This window comes from Carassius auratus, chromosome 46, assembly GCF_003368295.1.
Source record: "Carassius auratus strain Wakin chromosome 46, ASM336829v1, whole genome shotgun sequence".
NCBI classification, from domain to species: domain Eukaryota; kingdom Metazoa; phylum Chordata; class Actinopteri; order Cypriniformes; family Cyprinidae; genus Carassius; species Carassius auratus.
This window is the reverse complement of record NC_039288.1, coordinates 10,802,598-10,821,750: the sequence shown is the minus strand read 5'-3', so window position 1 is coordinate 10,821,750 and position 19,153 is coordinate 10,802,598. Positions and strand designations below refer to the sequence as shown.

The window sequence follows — 19,153 nt, the reverse complement described above, 5'->3', positions numbered from 1 at the left end:
AAAAGGTGGTGGTGTTGTGTAAAAAAAACAATACAAAACAAAAATAATTGATAAGCATAATATACATGCATATATATTTAATGAGTAGTCAGACCCGCATGCTTTATCTCAGCCAACAAAGATGTGGTTTAGAGCAAGCCAATCACAGAAAGCAAATGTCAATAAATCACATACATGCAACAGATCACTGGGACGGCACATCGTCCGTTGCCTGTGTTTATTCTCCTCACTAGAGGAGAAGGAGAATGGAACAACTCTGACACCATTTTGCACAAATTATTCCTTTTCGGTTTTTTTTACATTAGCTTGGAATTTCTTTACAGATGGCTGTGATTCCACCTTGGTTCTATGCCACCCAATATTTGCTTTGACCAAAAATGGATCCATGCATCTGCATTTCAGAGATAAAGTGGGACCGACATGAAAATGAAGATCTCCTCTGCAGTGATACCACCCAAAATATGTGTCGTTACAGATATGTTTGGGCATTGAACAATGGACTACTATTACAAGCCCAGACTCAAACATGCTTTTCAGTGATCCATGTGGAGAATGGGTAACTTTAAGGTAATGTTTCAAGCATTTCATGCCATCAGATTTGTTCGTTTTCTTATCTGATTTGGGTGTTAAAACTGCTTACTCTTTGCTCATAGTTGTACATTGTTGTATTGATTTATTTTTAAGAATGTTAAGAGATTGTTTCAAGTTTCTTCCTCTACATTTATTTCTGTGCTATGTTTGAATTGCTGGATTGTGTAATTGTGTTTTGGTCTGTAGCCGTGTGCCAAAGCCTCTTGACACTGTCTGTATTTTTATGATAGTGGCAATTATGTCTTTATCGTACTTAACCCAAGTTCAAGTTCACAAGGAATAGGAAAATGTGATTTTTATTTATGATACTTTTTTGAATTGCTGTAAATTCATGTAGAATGCACAATCAGTTTTAAACTGGAAGTAGTTTTCCTGGAACCACAAATGGCAGTTATTATTCAAAACCAAATGCTTATCTACAAGAGTTCTCCGAGTTCTTAGAAAAGTAAAAGACCATCTTGTTTTGACAGATGCAAGCCTATTGGTGATTAATGGCCAACTGTCACATGGAACAGGAGGGGAGGGTCTAAAGACCCCTACAGAGAAAGTGGTTATAAACATGAACATGCCCAGAGATTACAGCCAGTTATCTGTAAGTATGTCTGTTGCTCGTATTTTGAACATAACCCCCGTTTTAACATGCCTGACATGAGCACATGATCGCTTTCAGTCATCTTACATTTTAAAATGACTTTAAAGCATTTGGAAACGGTTAGGGATCAACTGAGTAAAGAGTGTCATGGAAAAGCTAGAAGAAAGCAAATATTCATTGAGCAGAAGAAAAGGAGGTGAGTACAAAACCTAAACCTAGTCACATGCAAATACAAAGCTTTTTGTGTAAAACCAACATTGAATGTAGACACGTTTGAAATATCATTTAACTATTTCAGCTATTCTGAGGATTTGGAACAAATAATTTATTATAAAAAATATTTATATTTCATTTTTAACAAATTGTAATTAAAGGATATTGCTATTGTAAAATAATTATATGTAGTTGTGAATTTTCTGGTGGCATGCAAAGCCTTGCTGTGATGTAGTTTGCATAGTGTGGTTGCAAATTATTGAGATATTTAGATAATGCCTAAACAGCAAACCGGTTATTTGCAAAACGGCACTATGAAAAAGTTATAAAGAAATGTTATTACAATTATTTGCATACCACCGCTGTGTGGAAAGATATAGTAAATAACTGAATGAATAAGTCATTGTTTGAAATATCATTCAATGCTTAATACATTGAAGCTGGATTAACAATGAATGATTTTTGCAAAAAGTGCCAGTACATTCTTCAGAACTAACCTGTGAAACTATTTTGATTTCATTTTTAACTCATTTGTCTGATTTTAATCAGTAGACGACAATGGTTAAAAAGGAAGGGAAACAAGCTTTTTAAAGTCAAATATAATGAAATCCCTCTGTTAGCATGACTTTTGCATAGTGCATTTTGCAGATGGGTAAAATATTGAGTTAATACTCAAATAACAAAACAGCAGTTTGCTAAAAGGCATGCAAAAGTAATGCCACCAGATAGTCCATTAATATATTTACCTAAAAATGCATATATATCTAAAAAAAAAAAATGTTTTAAATTGTTATTCTTGTTAAAAATAATAATAATACAATATTAAGTAATGGATTTTGGTTGCAAAAATCAGAAATTGGTTTTACCATTATTTGTTTACCTTTTCAGGCAAAAAAAAAAAAAAACCATTAAGAATCAATGCAATAAAGAATAAAGCAATTTCAAAGTGAGTGCAAAAAGCATGTAAATGCATGTGGGAATGTATTCTCAGAAGACATGACATTGTATCAGAAACTGCAGGCACCAAGGCTTGGTAGTGATAAGACAAAGTGACGCAGTCATGACGTCTCTTTTTCCATTAGTACTGGTGCTGTTCTCTGTCTTCAGGGTACATGGTGGCTTTAGAATGTTCCCTTCTCTAAATGACGCTAAAAGAGACTCAAATGGCAGCATGCTCATACAACCAAAACAATGTTTGCATGCTTATGGTAAAAACTAAACCTAGTCCATGAAATATTTAAATGCAAATGTTTTTGTACACAATGAATATTGCATGTAAATGTACTATGCATTCTGAGTCTGTCATTCTGAAAGCTGTAGCAAAGAACTGACATAGCAAATCAATTTTATTTCAAATGTTTATGTTTTGTGGTTATTCAAATTCTCAAACTTTAAATACAGGGTCCGCACAGAATGGAGAAAAGCGCATTCTCGTTTGGCGGCACGGAGCAGAAGGAGGAAGGAGAGTCAGCTGTTCAAGGAATTAACTGCTCTTCTGCCTCTGGACACGAGTATGGATGGCCAGCGCGACAAAGCATCAGTCATTCGTCTCGCAATCGCTTACCTGCACCTGAGGGATCTTATGAACACCATAGACTCCTGTGCACTGCCAGTGATGACACAGTCCTCTTCTCCTTCGCCAGGTAGAAAGAAAAAGTTAAAAGTAGAAAGCGGGTTGAAAGAAAGCAAGTTTTCTAAAGGCCGTTGTGATTGTAGGAGTATCAGATGAGTCTCATGAGAGGGAGTTGCTAGATTCTGCTCTTGGAGGGTTTGTGGTTTTGTTGTCTTTGAATGGCAAGGTCATCTTCACCACTAAGGGCGTAACCACACACACTGGAATTAACCAGGTGATGACACTAAAACCAAGTCTAATTGCATGTACTTGGAATCACTTTACTGGCTCCATAAGGAAATCTCATACGCTTCTCTTCCAGATGGATTTGATCGGGAGGAGTTTGTTTGAGTTCTTGCATCCTTGTGATCAGATGGAGGTCAAAGACATTCTCACGAGACTGATCGGTGAGCACCTCCCGCTGAAAAGATCAGTTCAGTTTGCATGCTCGTCCAGGCTGGTTTATGATCTGACGGGCTTCTAATATTTCAGGAAAGCGAGGACAGCAAGAATGTGAAGTGTTCCTCAGAATAAAAAACGTGATGAACCAAAAGCTGACGCCTTGGAAAGTAAGAATGCTTTTTTGCCTTTCCATTGTTTCCAAAAGCCCACATAATCGTCATAGTTTTCACATCTTTGACTCTCTGAAGATTATTCAGTGTACTGGAAAGAAAAGGTCATCTGCCACACCTGGATCCAGTTGTCTAGTTCTTCAGTGCAGGGTCCTGCCCATGCGGGAGATCACTGAACTGAATGCAGCGCTGAATAGAAGTACCTTTATGAGCGTACACAGTCCAGACATGAAGTTCACCTACTGCCACTCAAGGTATGCATGACAGGCAAAACCCTAAATGCTTTAACCCTAAATGCTTTAACCCTCTCTGGGCAGTCTTCACATTTGAAGCTCTTTTTTGGCTCAGGGTTGTGAAGTTGACCGGCTTTTGTGACACAGAGCTGATGGGCCAGTCCGTGTACCAGTACTATCATCCATCTGACAGCCAGCGAATGCGCAAGGCACACGTTCACTGTAAGAGAAATATCTTGTCATCTGTTTCCCACTTTGTATGCTTCCTTTGACTTTTTTATTATGCCTTATTTGTTGAATAAAAAAATGTAAAAATAAAAATCCATGTCGTTCCAAACCCATATGACTGTCTTTAAGTCTAGTCATGTCTTAAGTAAAACTATTTAAATGTATTTTTCGTAAACTCTTATGGGAGAAAGAACATCATACAGGTTTGGAATGGGATGTGAATGAGTAAAAACAGAATCTCTTTAATAGTGTTCAAATATCTTTCTGGAACAGTGCTTTCCAAGGGTCAGGTGTCGACAGGTAAATATCGGCTACTGCACGGACATGGTGGCTATGTGTGGGCAGAGACAGACGCATCATTGGTGTGCAACAGTCGTACCGGTGTACCAGAGAGTGTCGTCTGCATCAATTACATTCTTAGGTTAGAAAACTGCCACTAGAAATGCCAAGGCAATGGGTTCAATTCACAGGAAGTTTGATAAAAGAAAGTTTCACTTTGTACGTTTGTAGTGGAGTGGAGCAGCCCGATTTGACATATTTGCTGAAGCAGTCAGAACAACTTCTGAAACCACGTCTCACAATCCCAGCCTGCCTCTTTTCCCCTGACTGCAGCCCAGCAGGACAAAAGCAGCCTGAGAACCAAATCAAATGGGCACGATAGTCCTACAACACCTCGAAACCAAAGAGGTACAATTAACATGTGAAAATTAAACATTAAATGACATTTCAAATATCACAATAATGAATCTGTTTTTGCTCAGAGGGTGACATACAGGAAGGTCAGGACTGTACGGAGACCACACATAACACAGAAGAGTGCTGCAAGTTCACTTGTGTGAGAACCCTTCCAACATTTACTGTGGTAACAGATGTTAATGCCACTTACTGACCCCACATTTGTGAATTTTAGTACGTGTGGTTGTGGAAAAGCTTCCTGTGTGCTGTGCTTTACTGTAGGATCTGTGCGAGTTAGACTTGGACAGTCTGGCTCCATACATTCCGATGCACGGAGAGGACTTCCTGCTAACTCCCATATTAGAGGAGACAGAGGACAGCGCCGAACTGAACATGTGTGGACCATCATTCAATAGTCCACATCAAAAACTGGACCCTCAGTTGCAAAATTCAAAGGGAACAGTCTTTCTGCCTGAAAAGAGCCTTACACATCCCAACAAAGTGTCAGGCATTATTTTCTAGCAAACAGGTGTGTCTAATAAGAAAGGTTATTTTATGTTTGCTTCTTTATGCATTTCACAAACCATTAATAAACACGACTACATTTAATTTGTTATAGGATCAGCGATACTAACCTGATGTCATCACAGCATTGGAATGAGAGGCAAGATCTCGTGAACAGGATTTCGAAGGTACTGTGCTCATGTGCATTAAAATGTATAACTTTTATATTACCGTTACTTCTAGCCTGTTGATTAGGCTTAGACTTCATCAAACTAGTTCCAAAAATGTACAAAATAACCAGTAATACTGTGTCTGAAATGTCTAAAAGAGATCAAATATTGACTTTGAATATTTTGAGTGTAAGCAGCCCTGAAAATACATTCAAACAAAGTTGTCACGATGTAATTGGACTCATTTCTTCTTCCAGGTTTATAATTATAAACAGCATAATTATCAGTTCTTCTCTGCTGAAAGTGAGACATATCACAGGAGCAAGGGTGTGCTGAAAGTTTTACAACATCCCAAAAGAACACGCTGGAGTTTCGGTAAGAAATTGGTCCCAGATTTAATAAAACTATATTTTCTTAATTTACGACACATTTTACATTTTTGGCATTTCCACTAGATGGATCAACACCGAGGTCATGTGGCGGTGACCCAAATACACTTGGAATAAAGTTCCGATCACTTCCAGAGAATCCTAATTATCATCCTCAGGACAGAAGACAGCGTGCTGATGTAAAAGCGCCCGCAGCACCTTTGACTCTGCCTGTGTTGAGCGGGTGGGAGTGCGAGGTCAACGCACCTCTTGACCCCACATCATATTTGCTCCAAGGGACAGAAATTATAGCTGTTCTGGACCAAGTGGCCTCAAGACTGCCTTGGTGCTGATATAAAACTAAATACAACACTAACAATGTGCATTTGAATACAATTTCTTACTTACATACCCAATGCATCTTTATAATAACACCTGCAAGCATTGCCTTAAGAGTTCATTACTGAAACCTGTGTGAGCGCGGGGAAGTTTTTTATTTATTTATTTAATATTGGGCTTTGCATTCAAACCTCTCATTCACTTCTGAGGTTGCAGTGTTAAGGCCTATTCTATTCACACCAATTTCGACAATCTATAGTCATAATTATTCTATAATCAACTGTAACGATAACGACATAGAGAAACAATATCACTGGAATCACTTTCAGAAATTTGTATTTTTTTTTAGCTGAAGTCAGTAAAAAGCTTGAGGATTTAAAGCAGCGGAGAACAAGACTGCACACACACTTACATTAAATAGAGCATCAGAATCTTCTGGTGTGAATGCTAATATTATAGTTAGAATTCTTGGTGTGAACAGGACTTTAGTAGCAAGTATGAAGTTGCATTTGCTACAATTGATGTGCAGTATTTTTAACTCTGATGAATTAAGAATTTTTTGCACGCACAAATGTGTTTCAATTCACTATTTTTCATATCTTAATTATATTTTGTGCATTTTTATTTTTAATAACATTATAGTGTGTTTCGCACTCTTTGGTGTTCCCTTCAAATATTGTTTCCATTTTATGAATTGGAATATGAATATACCTACTAACAGTGCGTAGTAGTTTCAGGCTAATTTAATAAAGTTTTGCACATTGAGAAATAAATTGTATCAATCTGAATGGTGTGCAATTAATACTCCACTCATAGTTTTCCATAGACAGTGCTTTAATTATACATGGTGCGGATCACACCACCTCAAATGTCTTTCGTAATATTGAAATGACCGCTGGCTAAATCTCACTAGTATCAAGACTAAATTACATAGAACTCAAAAGAGATTCTGATCCATGTAAGATGGCAATGCAGCATGTAAAACCATTGTGATACTGGAACTTAAGTGAAAAACAGTAGATGCTTGTAATAATACATAAATCAATAATATTAGACCAGCTTCATCGCAACAGTTTTTAATGAGAAAAAAAAAAACACAGACAAAGGATAAAGTGTTCTACAGAAAATTCTATGAATCAGGAAATAAAATGAAGAGGTGTGAATTTACACTCAAAACAATACTGGCTGCGACTATTCAGCTTTAAAATTTTACTAAAATAAGTAGACGAGTAGAATAGAAGACCAGATTTGTTCCAATATCCAGATTTATTTTGTAATGTTATTCCTGCGAAAAAGATGATAAGAAAGCAATTAACAAATAGAATGTAGATGGAGCATAATAGCTGAAATGGAAATCATGAATAGACACTTACGCATTCATGCTCTTCCCACTGCCACTCAGCACTATGTAAGGAGTTTTCTGGGACTTCTGCTTTTCCTGCAGAAGAGCGACGGTGCCCAGAGGAGTGTCACTGCTGCTCATCTTCTTCAGCAGCTGCAGGAAAACAAACATGAGAGATGATGACTTTCATGACCCTACCAGAATCAGGCATTAAGACTTCATGACTTTAATGTGTCAGTTAATGGTGCTTCATGTTAAATATTTGGCGATCTGAAAAAATTAAAATAAAATAAAAAACACATACCGCTTCTTCCTCAAGCTTTTTCATCCTCCGCTCGGTCTTCATCTTGCCAGAGCCCTTCCCATGGAAGCGATGGGACAGCTGTCTGAAAGCCTGGAGGACGACAAATGAGGCTGAGCACTCATAAAGATATTTCAGGAGGAAGTAGCGATTTATTTAATGATGATGTGGCTGGTTGAGAACCACATGTGCACGGACCTCTTTAGGGGTGAGCTTGCGACCAGACTCATCAACGTACTCAATCTTGATGTCTGGCTTGTAGTTATCCTTTTCTTTGAAATCCTGAGTGAAGCCTCTGTATTCCTCCCTCCTGCTGTACTTATCATCAATATTCCTGCAGTGCAAAGAAAAGGATATGGGAAAATCTTAGCCTTTTTTTTTTTTTTTTAATCAGAAACAACCGCTGGAGAAAGTTTTGCTACATATACATACATCTTGTCTTCGATGGCGTAGTTATCATTTGGGAGAGCTCCTTTTGGGGCTTTGACACGAGCCACCTTCAGCATCTGTGTGTCCAGCAGTCCTGAAAGAGTTAAGTGAATGTGTTTTTTTTTTTTTTTTATAAATTTGACATTATTACCCATTCTATTCAGTTCAAAATCAGATTTGGTTGATATCTCACCTTTGTTTTTGCACAGAAGTAAAGCGGCAGCAAGACCAGAGTTCACAATGGGCTCTTCATCCAGAATAGTAGTGGAAGCCATTGAGATCTATGACAGAAAAAAAACAGAAAAATCATGTTGAAGTGACGGTTTCAGTCCAGCTGAATTGCTGTCAGTGCGGCGAGCAGAAGACTCACATCTGCCTGGCCTTTCTCTTCATCCAGGTTGACGGTGCTCCAGCCCACGTTGTCATCCATATCAGAGTCTGACTGTCCGCCTCCTTCTTTCTCAGCATCCTTTTCAAAGTCCTTCATGACCCAGACAAAACAGACACATTTAATATATCCACAAGTGAAACTATATATCTTAAGTGCAGTGCGGCAGCGAGAACACAGTTCATCCAGAATATTAGTGGAGGCCATTGAAAACTATAACAGAACAGGGATGGGATGCTGCATACCATAATATCCTCTTGGTCCTCTCGGTTTCCTGACAGCCCGTAGGTCGGGATGTCTCCAAGAGTGCGGCAAAATTCAGAGGTTGCATTAAAGACAATGTTATTCTTTCTGTCTGGGTCATTTTCATCATCTTGCAAATTCACCAACTGAGTCATTTGCTCAGCCACCTGAAAAACACCAATGCAAGGAAAGATACAGAAGAAACAGTTGAATAACATTATTAAAAATAAGCATTATTGAACCTAGGATTAAAACGTATCTAAAAAAAAATACACATAAAGTGAAGATCAAAATTAAAGAGCAACCTACGATTTCCTACATTTCAATGTCATTGCTTAGTCCTATTTGAAGTTACCCTAACAGGAGTAGAAGAGCTGTTTTAAGCATATTTCATAAATGGACTGTATTCTGAATAGATACAGTATAGAAGCCATTTTACTTGGCTGTCCATGGGACAGTCACAAGCCTCCCGGTTTTCATCCTAAATATTTTAAATTGTGTTCCAAAGACGAACAAAGCTTTTAGGGGTTTGGAACGACATGAGGGTAAGGAGTTTTTGGGGTGGAGTATCCCTTTAAGATAACAGACTTGTTATAGCACTTGCATATCTTTGCTCTCTTGTTGATTTTGATTGCTTCCATTATCCTCATTTTGTAAGTCGCTTTGGATAAAATCGTCTGCTAAATGACTAAATGTAAACATATCTTGTGTGTGTGTGTGTGTATATATACACAATATATATACAGTCATTTTGTAAAACTTTCTATTTCAACTCATTAGATTTATAAAGCGTACATTCATAGAGCAGATTATTGAACGGAGCGTCACACTGCACAATGACGACGGCAAGAGGGAGATGAAACCTGTGCGCTGAACACTACTGGGCAGTGCGGCACTTTTTAGGGGAAGTCGTGGCCTAATGGTTAGAGGGTTGGACTCCCAATCGAAGGGTTGTGAGTTCTAGTCTCGGGCCGGACGGAATTGTGGGTGGGGGGAGTGCATGTACAGCTCTCTCTCCACTTACAATACCACGACTTAGGTGCCCTTGAGCAAGGCATTGAACCCCCAACTGCTCCCCGGGCGCCGCAGCATAAATGGCTGCCCACTGCTCCGGGTGTGTGTTCACAGTGTGTGTGTGTTCACTGCTCTGTGTGTGTGCATTTCGGATGGGTTAAATGCAGAGCACAAATTCTGAGTATGGGTCACCATACTTGGCTGAATGTCACTTCACTTCATATTCTGAAAATGCTGAAATTTCAGTGCATCCCTAATATATATTGCCTTCAGGATATTGAAAGTCCCAACCTTTTCTCCTGAGTCTTTCAGCATCTGTTTTTGTCTGAGTTTCCTCTGTTTCTCAAGCTGTTTCTGGAGCTCCTGCTCAGCTTCATCCTCTTCTAATGCAGAAGGCTCTGGAGGGGTGAAATCATCTGAGACAGACAAGGAGAAAGAGTGTGGGTGCAGAGAACAGTGATGCAGTTCATTTGAATTTCAAAAGGAAGAGCAGATGCTATTAGAAAAAGAACAAAACTGGTTTTAACTTTAGACATGAACGTGTTCTCTCTTACCATCATCACTAATGTCCATGTCGGCCATTCTGATGTCATCTGACTGCTGGAGGACATCACTGACCTTGCTGCTGGTTTCTTTAGCAACACCTCCATGCTCCACCCCCTCCTCATCGGCTTGCTTTCTACCTCGGCCTCGAGACCTAAGTGCCAGAAACAGTGTTGTGTTGAAATAACTGTAGTGTCGCAGGAGTATTAAACAGGAAATGCATGAAGACTTTACCTGGAACCAAAATCTGTGCTTCGAGTGTCATCCACAATGAGTTCATCAATCTTGAGTACTTTCTCTTTCTTTCTGATTTTCTTGACTTTGCATTTGGTCTTCTTAAAGCCCACCTGATGTCACACAAATGAACGTCAGTCAAGAAGGAAATGAAATTTAAAGCCCAGTGCACTTAACCGGATTGTTCTCACCATCTCGTGTGGCGTGTAGTATTCACTGGCGATGGTCAGAACAGGCATGTCCAGAGACTGGGCCTGACTGCGCAGGTTCTCTCTGATGGCCTGCAGCTCCCGCTCTCTCTCACCCCCCACAAAACCTCCAGCACTGAGCCTGAAACTCTTCTTCTTCTCCCCCTCGATCTCCTCATCGTACTTGGACAGCACAGACTTTGGCTTGAACTGAAGAGAAATCAAAGAAAACATATACATGCTACATTTAATGAATAGGAAATCACATAGCAGACTAATCCTAATTAATTATTGACAAGTATCAGTGGTGTTTTTGGCCATGTGAGACTTTAATTGACGTTAAATAAGAGAATTTGGAAATTCAGATGCAGTCTTACAGTGACCATGTCATCCACACTCTCTTCTTCTTCATAAGGTTTATAATCGGGCTTCTTCTTCTTTAGCTCCACGTTTTTCTCTGCTTTCTCTTTGTCCACCAGACCCACATTCACCAGCACGTCCTCTTCCTCCTCCAGAACGCCTGTGAAAATCACCCACACAGGGAAACTTTGAGTGCGCCCACGAGAGTGTGTGTAGGTGGCGTCAGTGATTTATCAGATGATTTTCCATCTATAGCAACGGTACATTTTGATGGATCATGTTAGCTCACCTTTGTCTTCAATAGTTAAGATAATTGTTTCCCCCTCTTTGAAAGACTCCATCTTGTGTTGAACCTTTAGTCCTTTGAGATCCCGTGAGCTATATGCGTGCTGGTCAGTAAAAACAGATCAATCAAATAAACACATAAACACAAACACAGTCCTATGATAATAGGTAACATTTCTCAGTAAACTTTGAAGGGGGCCTAAAAAAAAAATGAGCTAAAACAGCTTCAAACTGAGCTATTTCTTATTTTAATTCACCCCCTCACAATCTGTCATTTCTAACAAGTTGAAATATATGAGAAAGTCTAATCTTAAAAGTGTGATTTTTTTAGACATGGAAAAGTCATGTACATTAATAAAATGTTTAGACATTTTTAGACTGCATCAAATTTTGGAGTTATGCCAACCTCTAAAATATATTATTGGTTAGAAATTGCTATTTGTGTGTAAAACATTTTTTTTTTTTTTAATGTATGGAACTTAAATTGAACCATCCATAACTATTTTTCATTTAGGGTATTAAAGCATCGATAAGATCACACACCCTTTTTTCTTGTGCAAACTCCTCCTCTACCAGATTGCTCACACCAAACTCTTCATCCATCTCTTCTAGGAGCTTGGCCTGTTGAGAAAGGGATTACACAGAAAACTAAATAGGAAGACTGATAAATGTCAAGCCAAACATAAAGCTAGTCATTTGGTTGTCTCTACAACTGTCTATCCTCTTTATCCTCACCCTCTTCTCTGCCATCTCCTTCTCTTTGGCAAGTTTGCGACTCCTCTCCACCCAAGCAACTGTGTCGTCCAGCCATGGTTCTTCATCTCCAAGCACCTTAACCTTCCTGAAAACACAAGAAATGTAAATAGGCTGACATTACTAAGATTTTGTTTGACTAACATATAATTACAATAGTAGACGTGTTGTTTAGTGATCTTTTGCAGGAGGCAAAAACCGCCTACCCCAGTTTCTGATTGAGCAGACGCTTCTCTTTGAGCGCAGCCAGTTTCTCTCTCATCTCGGCTTGTTGTTTGATGTGGACAGGATTGATGGCCTCGGCCAGGAGGGGCTCCTCCTTCGTTCCAGTCTCTGAGGGACCATCAAAGAACAGCAGATTTAGAAAAAAAAAATGCTTAAAATAAGATGTACACTCAAATGTGTACACTCGCATTAAAAGTATGTGATCAGTATATTTGAAGTCTCTTATGCTCGCCAAGGCTGCATTTATTTGATCAAATATTGTAAATATAGTACAACAAAGCAAATATAGTATAAAAAGTAATAGTGAAAAATTGTCTTCTATTTGAATATACTTTGAAATGTGATTTATTCCTGTGTCTCACGATCCGTCAGAAACCATTCTTATGTGTTGATTTCGTGTTCAGGAAACATGTCTTGTTGTTATCAATGTTGAAAACAGTTGTGCTGCTTATTTTTTTCCATTCTTTCTCTCGTTTTTTGGAAAATGTGATCCTTTTTTCCAGGATTTACTGCTTTAACTGTCACTTTTTAATTACAGCTATAACAATGTAATGTGAATTGCTGAATAAAAGCATTATATATATATATATATATATATATATATATATATATATATATATATATATATATATATATAGTTTTTTTTAATGACTTCAAACTTTTGTATGGTAATGTATAATGGTAAATAGCACTTTGATGTAACGATCATCAAATTCTTACCTTTCTTGTTTTCATTGAGTTCAAGTGGTTTCAAACCTAGTTTGGCTCTCAGTTTACTGCAAAACAAAAGGCAATAACATTCAGCAAAAAATATATTATATATAAACGTATTTATTTTTTTTCCTCCAATTTCAAATAACAGTATGCTACAAAACCTACTTGGTCTCTTCAATGCTGAGCGAAGCATCACCGCTTGCAGATTTGGGCCCTGGCTCTGCAAAATAAGATGTTGACAAACATGAGCCCCATCCATCTCAAAGACTTCTATCAATGCTGTAGAGATTACTTCAGCTGGGACAATGAGATGTATGGCTACCATGGGGAACATTAGTCAGAAATGAGAATAAGATAAAGGCTGCATATCAAAACTCAATCAGCTGCCTACATAGACAGGTTAAGACATGCTGTATAGATATGCATTCCATTTAAAGTCACGTATGTAATAGTATTCTGATATATCCTTCAGAGCGTTTAAAAAAACTTTCATTATATTTCAGCCTTTTTCAAAGTATGTTGATAACAGTGGTGCAGAATAGCAAGTCAACACAGTTCTAGTAACGCCTGTAGGTCTCGTTTGTGGATGACTGACCGCTGTTGTCCTCGAAAGCAGTGTCAGGCTTCTCTTTCTTGACTCTTGGCTCCGCATGGCTCCTCTCTGCTCTACCGCTCCTGTCTCTCTCTGTTCCCCGGCTGCTCCTCTCTCTGGAGCGGGATCTCTTTCTCTTCTCTCGCTCGCGGTCCTTCTCCTTGTGACGGTGTTTCTTGTGCTCACGGTGCCTGTCCTCTGGATCCCGATCTTTCTCCTTCTCTTTGTGTTTCTTCGATGAACCCATATCGGGTCTGTTTGCGGACTAAATGTGCTATTTGTGTCTCAGTGCTATCTAACGCACTTCAGTTGATTGTAACACAGAGAACCGGTAAATACTTACGTAATATCAACAGTACACAGACATCATAAGCTAACTTATATTATGAGCGTTGTTAGTAAGGCATCATTTTGTAATTATTTAGACAGGTCAAATGTAAATACTAACAAAACACGACCAGCAATACTGCAACAACTCAATCGTATGATGAACGCGATGCGCACTGACAACTTCCGGTTTAAATGGCCAATGAGGGAGTTGCAGCGCCACTTACTGGTTTGGAGGGCGTTAATCGCTAAGAAAGACAGCTTCCTCATTTATAAAACTAATTTATACTGTATGAGAATAATATTGTAAGAACTTTTTTTTATATAACACAGTTTTTTTTAAGTATTTCTTAAAAAAAAAGGCTTTTATGTTCCATTTCGTTAAATGTATTAGTACCTGGAAAATAATTACTTTGATTTATAAATGTTAGATGAAGTAAAAAAATATTTTCCGTTCAGTTCAAATAGTTTTGTATAGCACCTTTTGTTTCACAATTAATATTCTTAAATAGCAATAAATAACTTTACAGAAAATAGCGCCTCACACTCCCTGATGAGCAAGGTGAGGATAAACTCCCTAGAAACATACAAAACAAAAATACAACCCTTTTCTGGAAACCACATCCAAAGAAGAAGATATGAACATTAATCATTAAAAATTTATACAAATTTTAAAAGACAAAACAGTTAAAAACTTAAAAACTAAAGATCAACTTAATTTTTTGAAAATTGTTTTACAGTGATGCTAAAGGCTGCATCATAATTTAAAAAATATGCAAAGCAGTACAATTAAAAAAAAATCTTGGTGAAATAAAAAACACGGAGCATGTTTAACAGCTTTAATTTTTAATATCTGATTTTACATAACATAATTAAGAAAATTGGCATGATAACTGACATGAATTTGGAGGACGACTATTAATAGTAAACATAGGATGACTATTAATAGTAAACTGACAGAGATGCAAATGAAAACAAATATTAATATAAGTGAAACAATAAAACTCTGAGTTCATAAACTGCTGTTAAAATTTAATTTCATGAAACAGATCAATGTACAAACATTTTTCATTACTGTCATTCATTATTTTCCATTATTATGTTTTGTTGTTGTAATACAGATTAAGCCACCAACAACACCAGGCTATAATTATGCCCACAAGGCCAAAACCTGATGACACTAATGTCTATAGGGTTTTTCCGGCATCCATATCATTTTGCGGAGAAGCACTTGTACACCACGATCTCCAAAACGGAATACAGATCCTCCTGAATCATTTATTTCCAGCCGTTTTCACATCAGCAATTCTTACGCTAACGAGAGAAAATGACACATGTGACAATGACACAGAGCAGAAAATGCATGTACATTCCAAGTGTAAAAATATTGTGTCCAATAACAGGAAGTTCTACAAACTCTCTCAGATGCTTAGAATAAATAGTAAAGCTTTTGTTTTTTGAACCAGGAGCTTATTAATACAAGGCTGAATTATGTTGGTGGCAAATTTTTTATTGACTCCATTATGAGACACCTCTTATTTGGGCCATAAACTTAAAACAACAACATCATGAGATTCTACAGTTGTCCACTAGATATGCTTTCACATTGTCATTCCCATAGAAAAGAACCATTATATTAAGAACCTTATCAAGTCAACCAGGCTGTATTCTCTTATAATAACCACTGCACACATAACCCTGAGCACAGCCCAACATCACAGAAAAAATTAAGGCCTTTTATGCAAATGAATATGCCCAACTGGTGAAATACCTTGTGGTTAAAAATGAAAATAACTTTCAGTCTGGGTCCCTGAGGCATCATTTACCTTACTTTGAGTTCATGAACAAGTGTACACTAGCACTCCTGAGGAGGAACCTGTAGCTCCTTCCACAGGGTTAACATTTCTTTTGGAGTGCGTTTATGGACTAGGAGAACATTATGATATGCACACGACTTCTCCCGCAGGTCCTCTGGAAGGTCAAAGGTAAGAAACCCGGGATGATGAGTGGGGGACACCCCGAGCCTGTGAAGGCACATTCCTAAGTAAACATCATCAATAGGAAACAAGCTGACCCAACGAGAGACCTCCCGTAGACGTGAAGGCCAAAGCACCAGTGTAAAGCACCCCTCCGCCTCCTGCGTAGACCGGATACGTTCCTTTATAGAAGCTTTCGGGTATGTAATATTTAGTACCAGGTTGCCGATTGGGCCAAGCATTGGCAATAACATCCCCCACAACAAAATTGTCCCATTCTTTAGTTTTATTTCCATGCATCGTTTGTACTCCAGCATTGTTTAAGTAGTCCAGCAGAGCCTTAGTCCTAATAAACACATCATCATCTCCCTTGAAAATGAAGTGGGCATCAGAACAGTGCTTTGAAAGCCAGTCCCAGAAAAGGACATCCTTTAGGGTGAGGTTGAAGAAAGTGTCTTTGAAGTCCCACATGAGGATATCCCTATGGGTGCTGCTCTCCAACTTCAATAAGGCGCTTAGGTCTGGATGAGGCCCTGCCTCTGTGTCCTGTCTCGCAAGCAAGAAGACGGTGCGTACGAACCAGCTTCTGCCTCCACCGTCCCCTCGGATTCGACCGCTCCTGCCCCATGTCTCTCGGATGGCCTGCCTGTTCTCAAAGTTTCCGACTTGTGATTTGATTGCCATCAGAAGGAACGGCGTTTTAGGATCCTGCCCGGGACACAGGTTGGGTTGGTCCATGAGGATAGCGTAATGCCTGCAGTGCATTGACAGGACAAAATCTTTCATTTGACCAGGAAGGGTGCTAAAGTCAGGCAGGTGAGACGCCCAAGTTTCGTCTTGTTCACAGGCACCAGTTTTTCCCGTCTCTTGCAGATGTATTGCATCAAGGCTTGGACCTTTGGAACTCGTGCCATTAACTCTCAATATGGGGTTGTGTTCTCTATCCCAAATGTGCTGGAGGCGGTTCCACAGTGCCCCGTCTTCTATTCTGAGATTCCAGAAGGGCCGCACTGGATGGGAGGCAAGAGCTCCAGAGTTTGTGGAGGCTCCAGTAGCAATGAAATGGAGGGGCAGCTGCGGATGAGGAGGGGAGTAGGAGATGGCTACAAAAATGGACACCATGATGAGGTGACTTACCATCACACAAGGCAAGAGACACAGGCATAGGATCTTTCCATTGCATCTGGAGCGAGCCATGGACTGGAAGGAAATGAAAGACATTGAGAGGAACAATACAGTTATGAGTCAGTGTAAATTTCTGTGAATTACTGCTGAGCTCAGTGAGTGGTGAGAAATCTCAGATAAGGCCAAGCTGTTTTTATTAGAGGGAAATACTAGAACTTCTGCCATTAGGAGGAAGTCTCTGAAGAACTGTGTCTCCATGGTTTTGCCTCCTGAGACAAGTTATGTGCACCTGACCGGGCAACGTCCACAGCATCCTACCACCCACGATATTTACATAATGTGTTTTAAGATCACAGCTTTTACTCTGCGTATGGAAATGCTTTTCACGGTTTCATTCATTATCCATCGGATACTATGTGTGTGTGTGTGTGTGTGTATATGAAATTTTAGGATTTCATGTTATTTCATAATACATATGAACTGACAAACTCAGCACCAGTGCATGTTATAGTAAGAACTATATTTAAAAAGTTGAATTTCTAAGAACAAGTTCAGATTTTAGCTGAAAAATATAAAAATATATCTTACAAATTCTTCTGTAATACTGCAGAGAAATCATTCACATTACCTTCAGATCAGATGTTCAGTTGCGCTGATGGTTTTGGCAAATGCAGTTATCTAGACTCTTCTCCCCACGCAGTCCCCATCCTTTCTTCACAAGTCCTCAGAGGTCCCCAGTGTTTTTTCATGCCAATTGTGGTGTTTTCCAAGAATTTCTAAATATTAAATTGACCGTTTCTTGTGCAAACATTATGTCCAGGTAATGTCAGTACAGTGTTGAAATTAAATCACAGAGCAGGTCTGCTTCTCAACCTCTTCACAGGTGCAGGTAGTAAATAAGAACATTTGCATGCCACAGGTGAGGAGGCACATAAACCACACCTACCTATAATTACATGTAAATCCTTTACATAATCCTTGTTTTACACCCACAAGCCTTCTGATATTTGTATAAAGCTAAGATTGAGGTAGGTCAATTTCATCAGCACCACTGAGCTCATTGTACTCTTTTTTTTTTTTTTTATCAGTAATGATTCTTTTGAACCTAAAATGAAGTGTAAATCCAGACATTTAGTGAAATGTGCCTCAAAACACAAAGACTGGATGCTTAGTTCAAAATAATCATTAGATAACAATGTTTAAGCCATTTTGGCAATGCATAAAATATGTAATTATATAAAATATAAAATTCCTCAAAATCTGAGTATGTTGGGGAAAAAAACTTTTAAAAATTAAAACTACAATATTGCTACTCTGTTAGTTTTTATGAAAAGTAATTAATTGTGCGCTACTTTTCTCAAATGTCCTGAGCTAGCTTGTTTATTTAATATAAAAAGTTTAATTTTTTTCGAAATGTAAAAGCCATTTCACACCAAAAGTGAAATGAATAATCCCCAGTCTTAAGAAAATGTAAATTAAAAAAACTCAAACAAAACTTTCAGCTGCATGCTAACATTCTGAATTGCATGAAGTATAGAATAAATTCAACACTTTCTTCTCAATCATACACACACACAAAGAAAAGAAAAAGAAACACAAAAGTCACGTTTGTCTAATGTAATTTTTGCTGATTGATATGGTTGAAATTGATTATTGAAGGTCAGAAACAAAGACACTTGTTAACAAAATGGGATTAAATACATAAACTTACATTTTTGTGTTAACATTTAATTATTGCAGGTTTGCATAATTTGTTTTCATTGATTTGATTAATTCTGGGGAATAATACATCTATTTTGTCTTTTCTTGTAAATTATAAAGTAATGCATTACTTTACTAGTTACTTAAAAAAAGTAGTCTGATTACGTAGCTCTCAATACTTGTAATGCGTTACCCCAACACAGGATGCAAGTATGTAAATGCAGTCACTGGTGCTTGGCTACTGGGCATACTTGCATTCAGCTGTTAGCTTTTAGCAATGCGAGATAATTTTTGCACATTGTTGCTTTGCAAAATG

The 19,153-nt window shown here is 38.3% G+C and overlaps 2 protein-coding genes and 1 pseudogene across 2 annotated transcripts; 1 reads left to right on the top strand and 2 right to left on the bottom strand.

The window, feature by feature from the left end:
* Window positions 1-1,147: 1,147 nt before the first annotated feature.
* Window positions 1,148-6,139, top strand: LOC113064154 (endothelial PAS domain-containing protein 1). The gene is given in 16 exon segments (XM_074559876.1): window positions 1,148-1,379; window positions 2,798-3,039; window positions 3,113-3,243; window positions 3,331-3,415; window positions 3,501-3,577; window positions 3,659-3,834; window positions 3,929-4,035; window positions 4,315-4,462; window positions 4,552-4,611; window positions 4,613-4,728; window positions 4,803-4,876; window positions 4,999-5,200; window positions 5,203-5,245; window positions 5,336-5,408; window positions 5,648-5,765; window positions 5,846-6,139. Coding segments are annotated over 16 exon segments (2,019 nt in total). The 5' UTR covers window positions 1,148-1,278; the 3' UTR covers window positions 6,112-6,139.
* A 933-nt stretch (window positions 6,140-7,072) lies between these two features.
* LOC113064153 (U4/U6.U5 tri-snRNP-associated protein 1-like) lies at window positions 7,073-14,229 on the bottom strand. Its single transcript, XM_026234764.1, has 20 exons — window positions 13,712-14,229; window positions 13,282-13,336; window positions 13,123-13,178; window positions 12,384-12,510; window positions 12,160-12,265; window positions 11,968-12,045; window positions 11,429-11,528; window positions 11,157-11,299; window positions 10,783-10,989; window positions 10,592-10,704; window positions 10,369-10,511; window positions 10,106-10,230; window positions 8,803-8,967; window positions 8,540-8,650; window positions 8,363-8,450; window positions 8,173-8,263; window positions 7,939-8,074; window positions 7,744-7,833; window positions 7,471-7,592; window positions 7,073-7,382 (listed from the first exon to the last, which is right to left on the bottom strand). Exons 1-20 carry the CDS (start codon window positions 13,953-13,955, stop codon window positions 7,364-7,366), a joined length of 2,319 nt encoding a protein of 772 aa, XP_026090549.1. The 5' UTR covers window positions 13,956-14,229; the 3' UTR covers window positions 7,073-7,363.
* A 1,661-nt stretch (window positions 14,230-15,890) lies between these two features.
* Window positions 15,891-17,409, bottom strand: LOC113063736 (N-acetyllactosaminide beta-1,3-N-acetylglucosaminyltransferase 2-like; annotated as a pseudogene).
* Window positions 17,410-19,153: the final 1,744 nt, after the last annotated feature.

What these genes read in the sequence shown, in the direction of transcription:
- LOC113064153 (XM_026234764.1), bottom strand. Translation starts at nt 13,955, where the DNA reads ATGGGTTCATCGAAGAAACACAAAGAGAAGGAGAAAGATCGGGATCCA. An exon ending in ACTCAATGAAAACAAGAAAG is followed by an intron (nt 12,511 to 13,122) that starts GTAAGAATTTGA and finishes ATGGTCCCTCAG; the next exon opens with AGACTGGAACGAAGGAGGAG. An exon ending in ACTTCTGTGCAAAAACAAAG is followed by an intron (nt 8,264 to 8,362) that starts GTGAGATATCAA and finishes TAACTCTTTCAG; the next exon opens with GACTGCTGGACACACAGATG.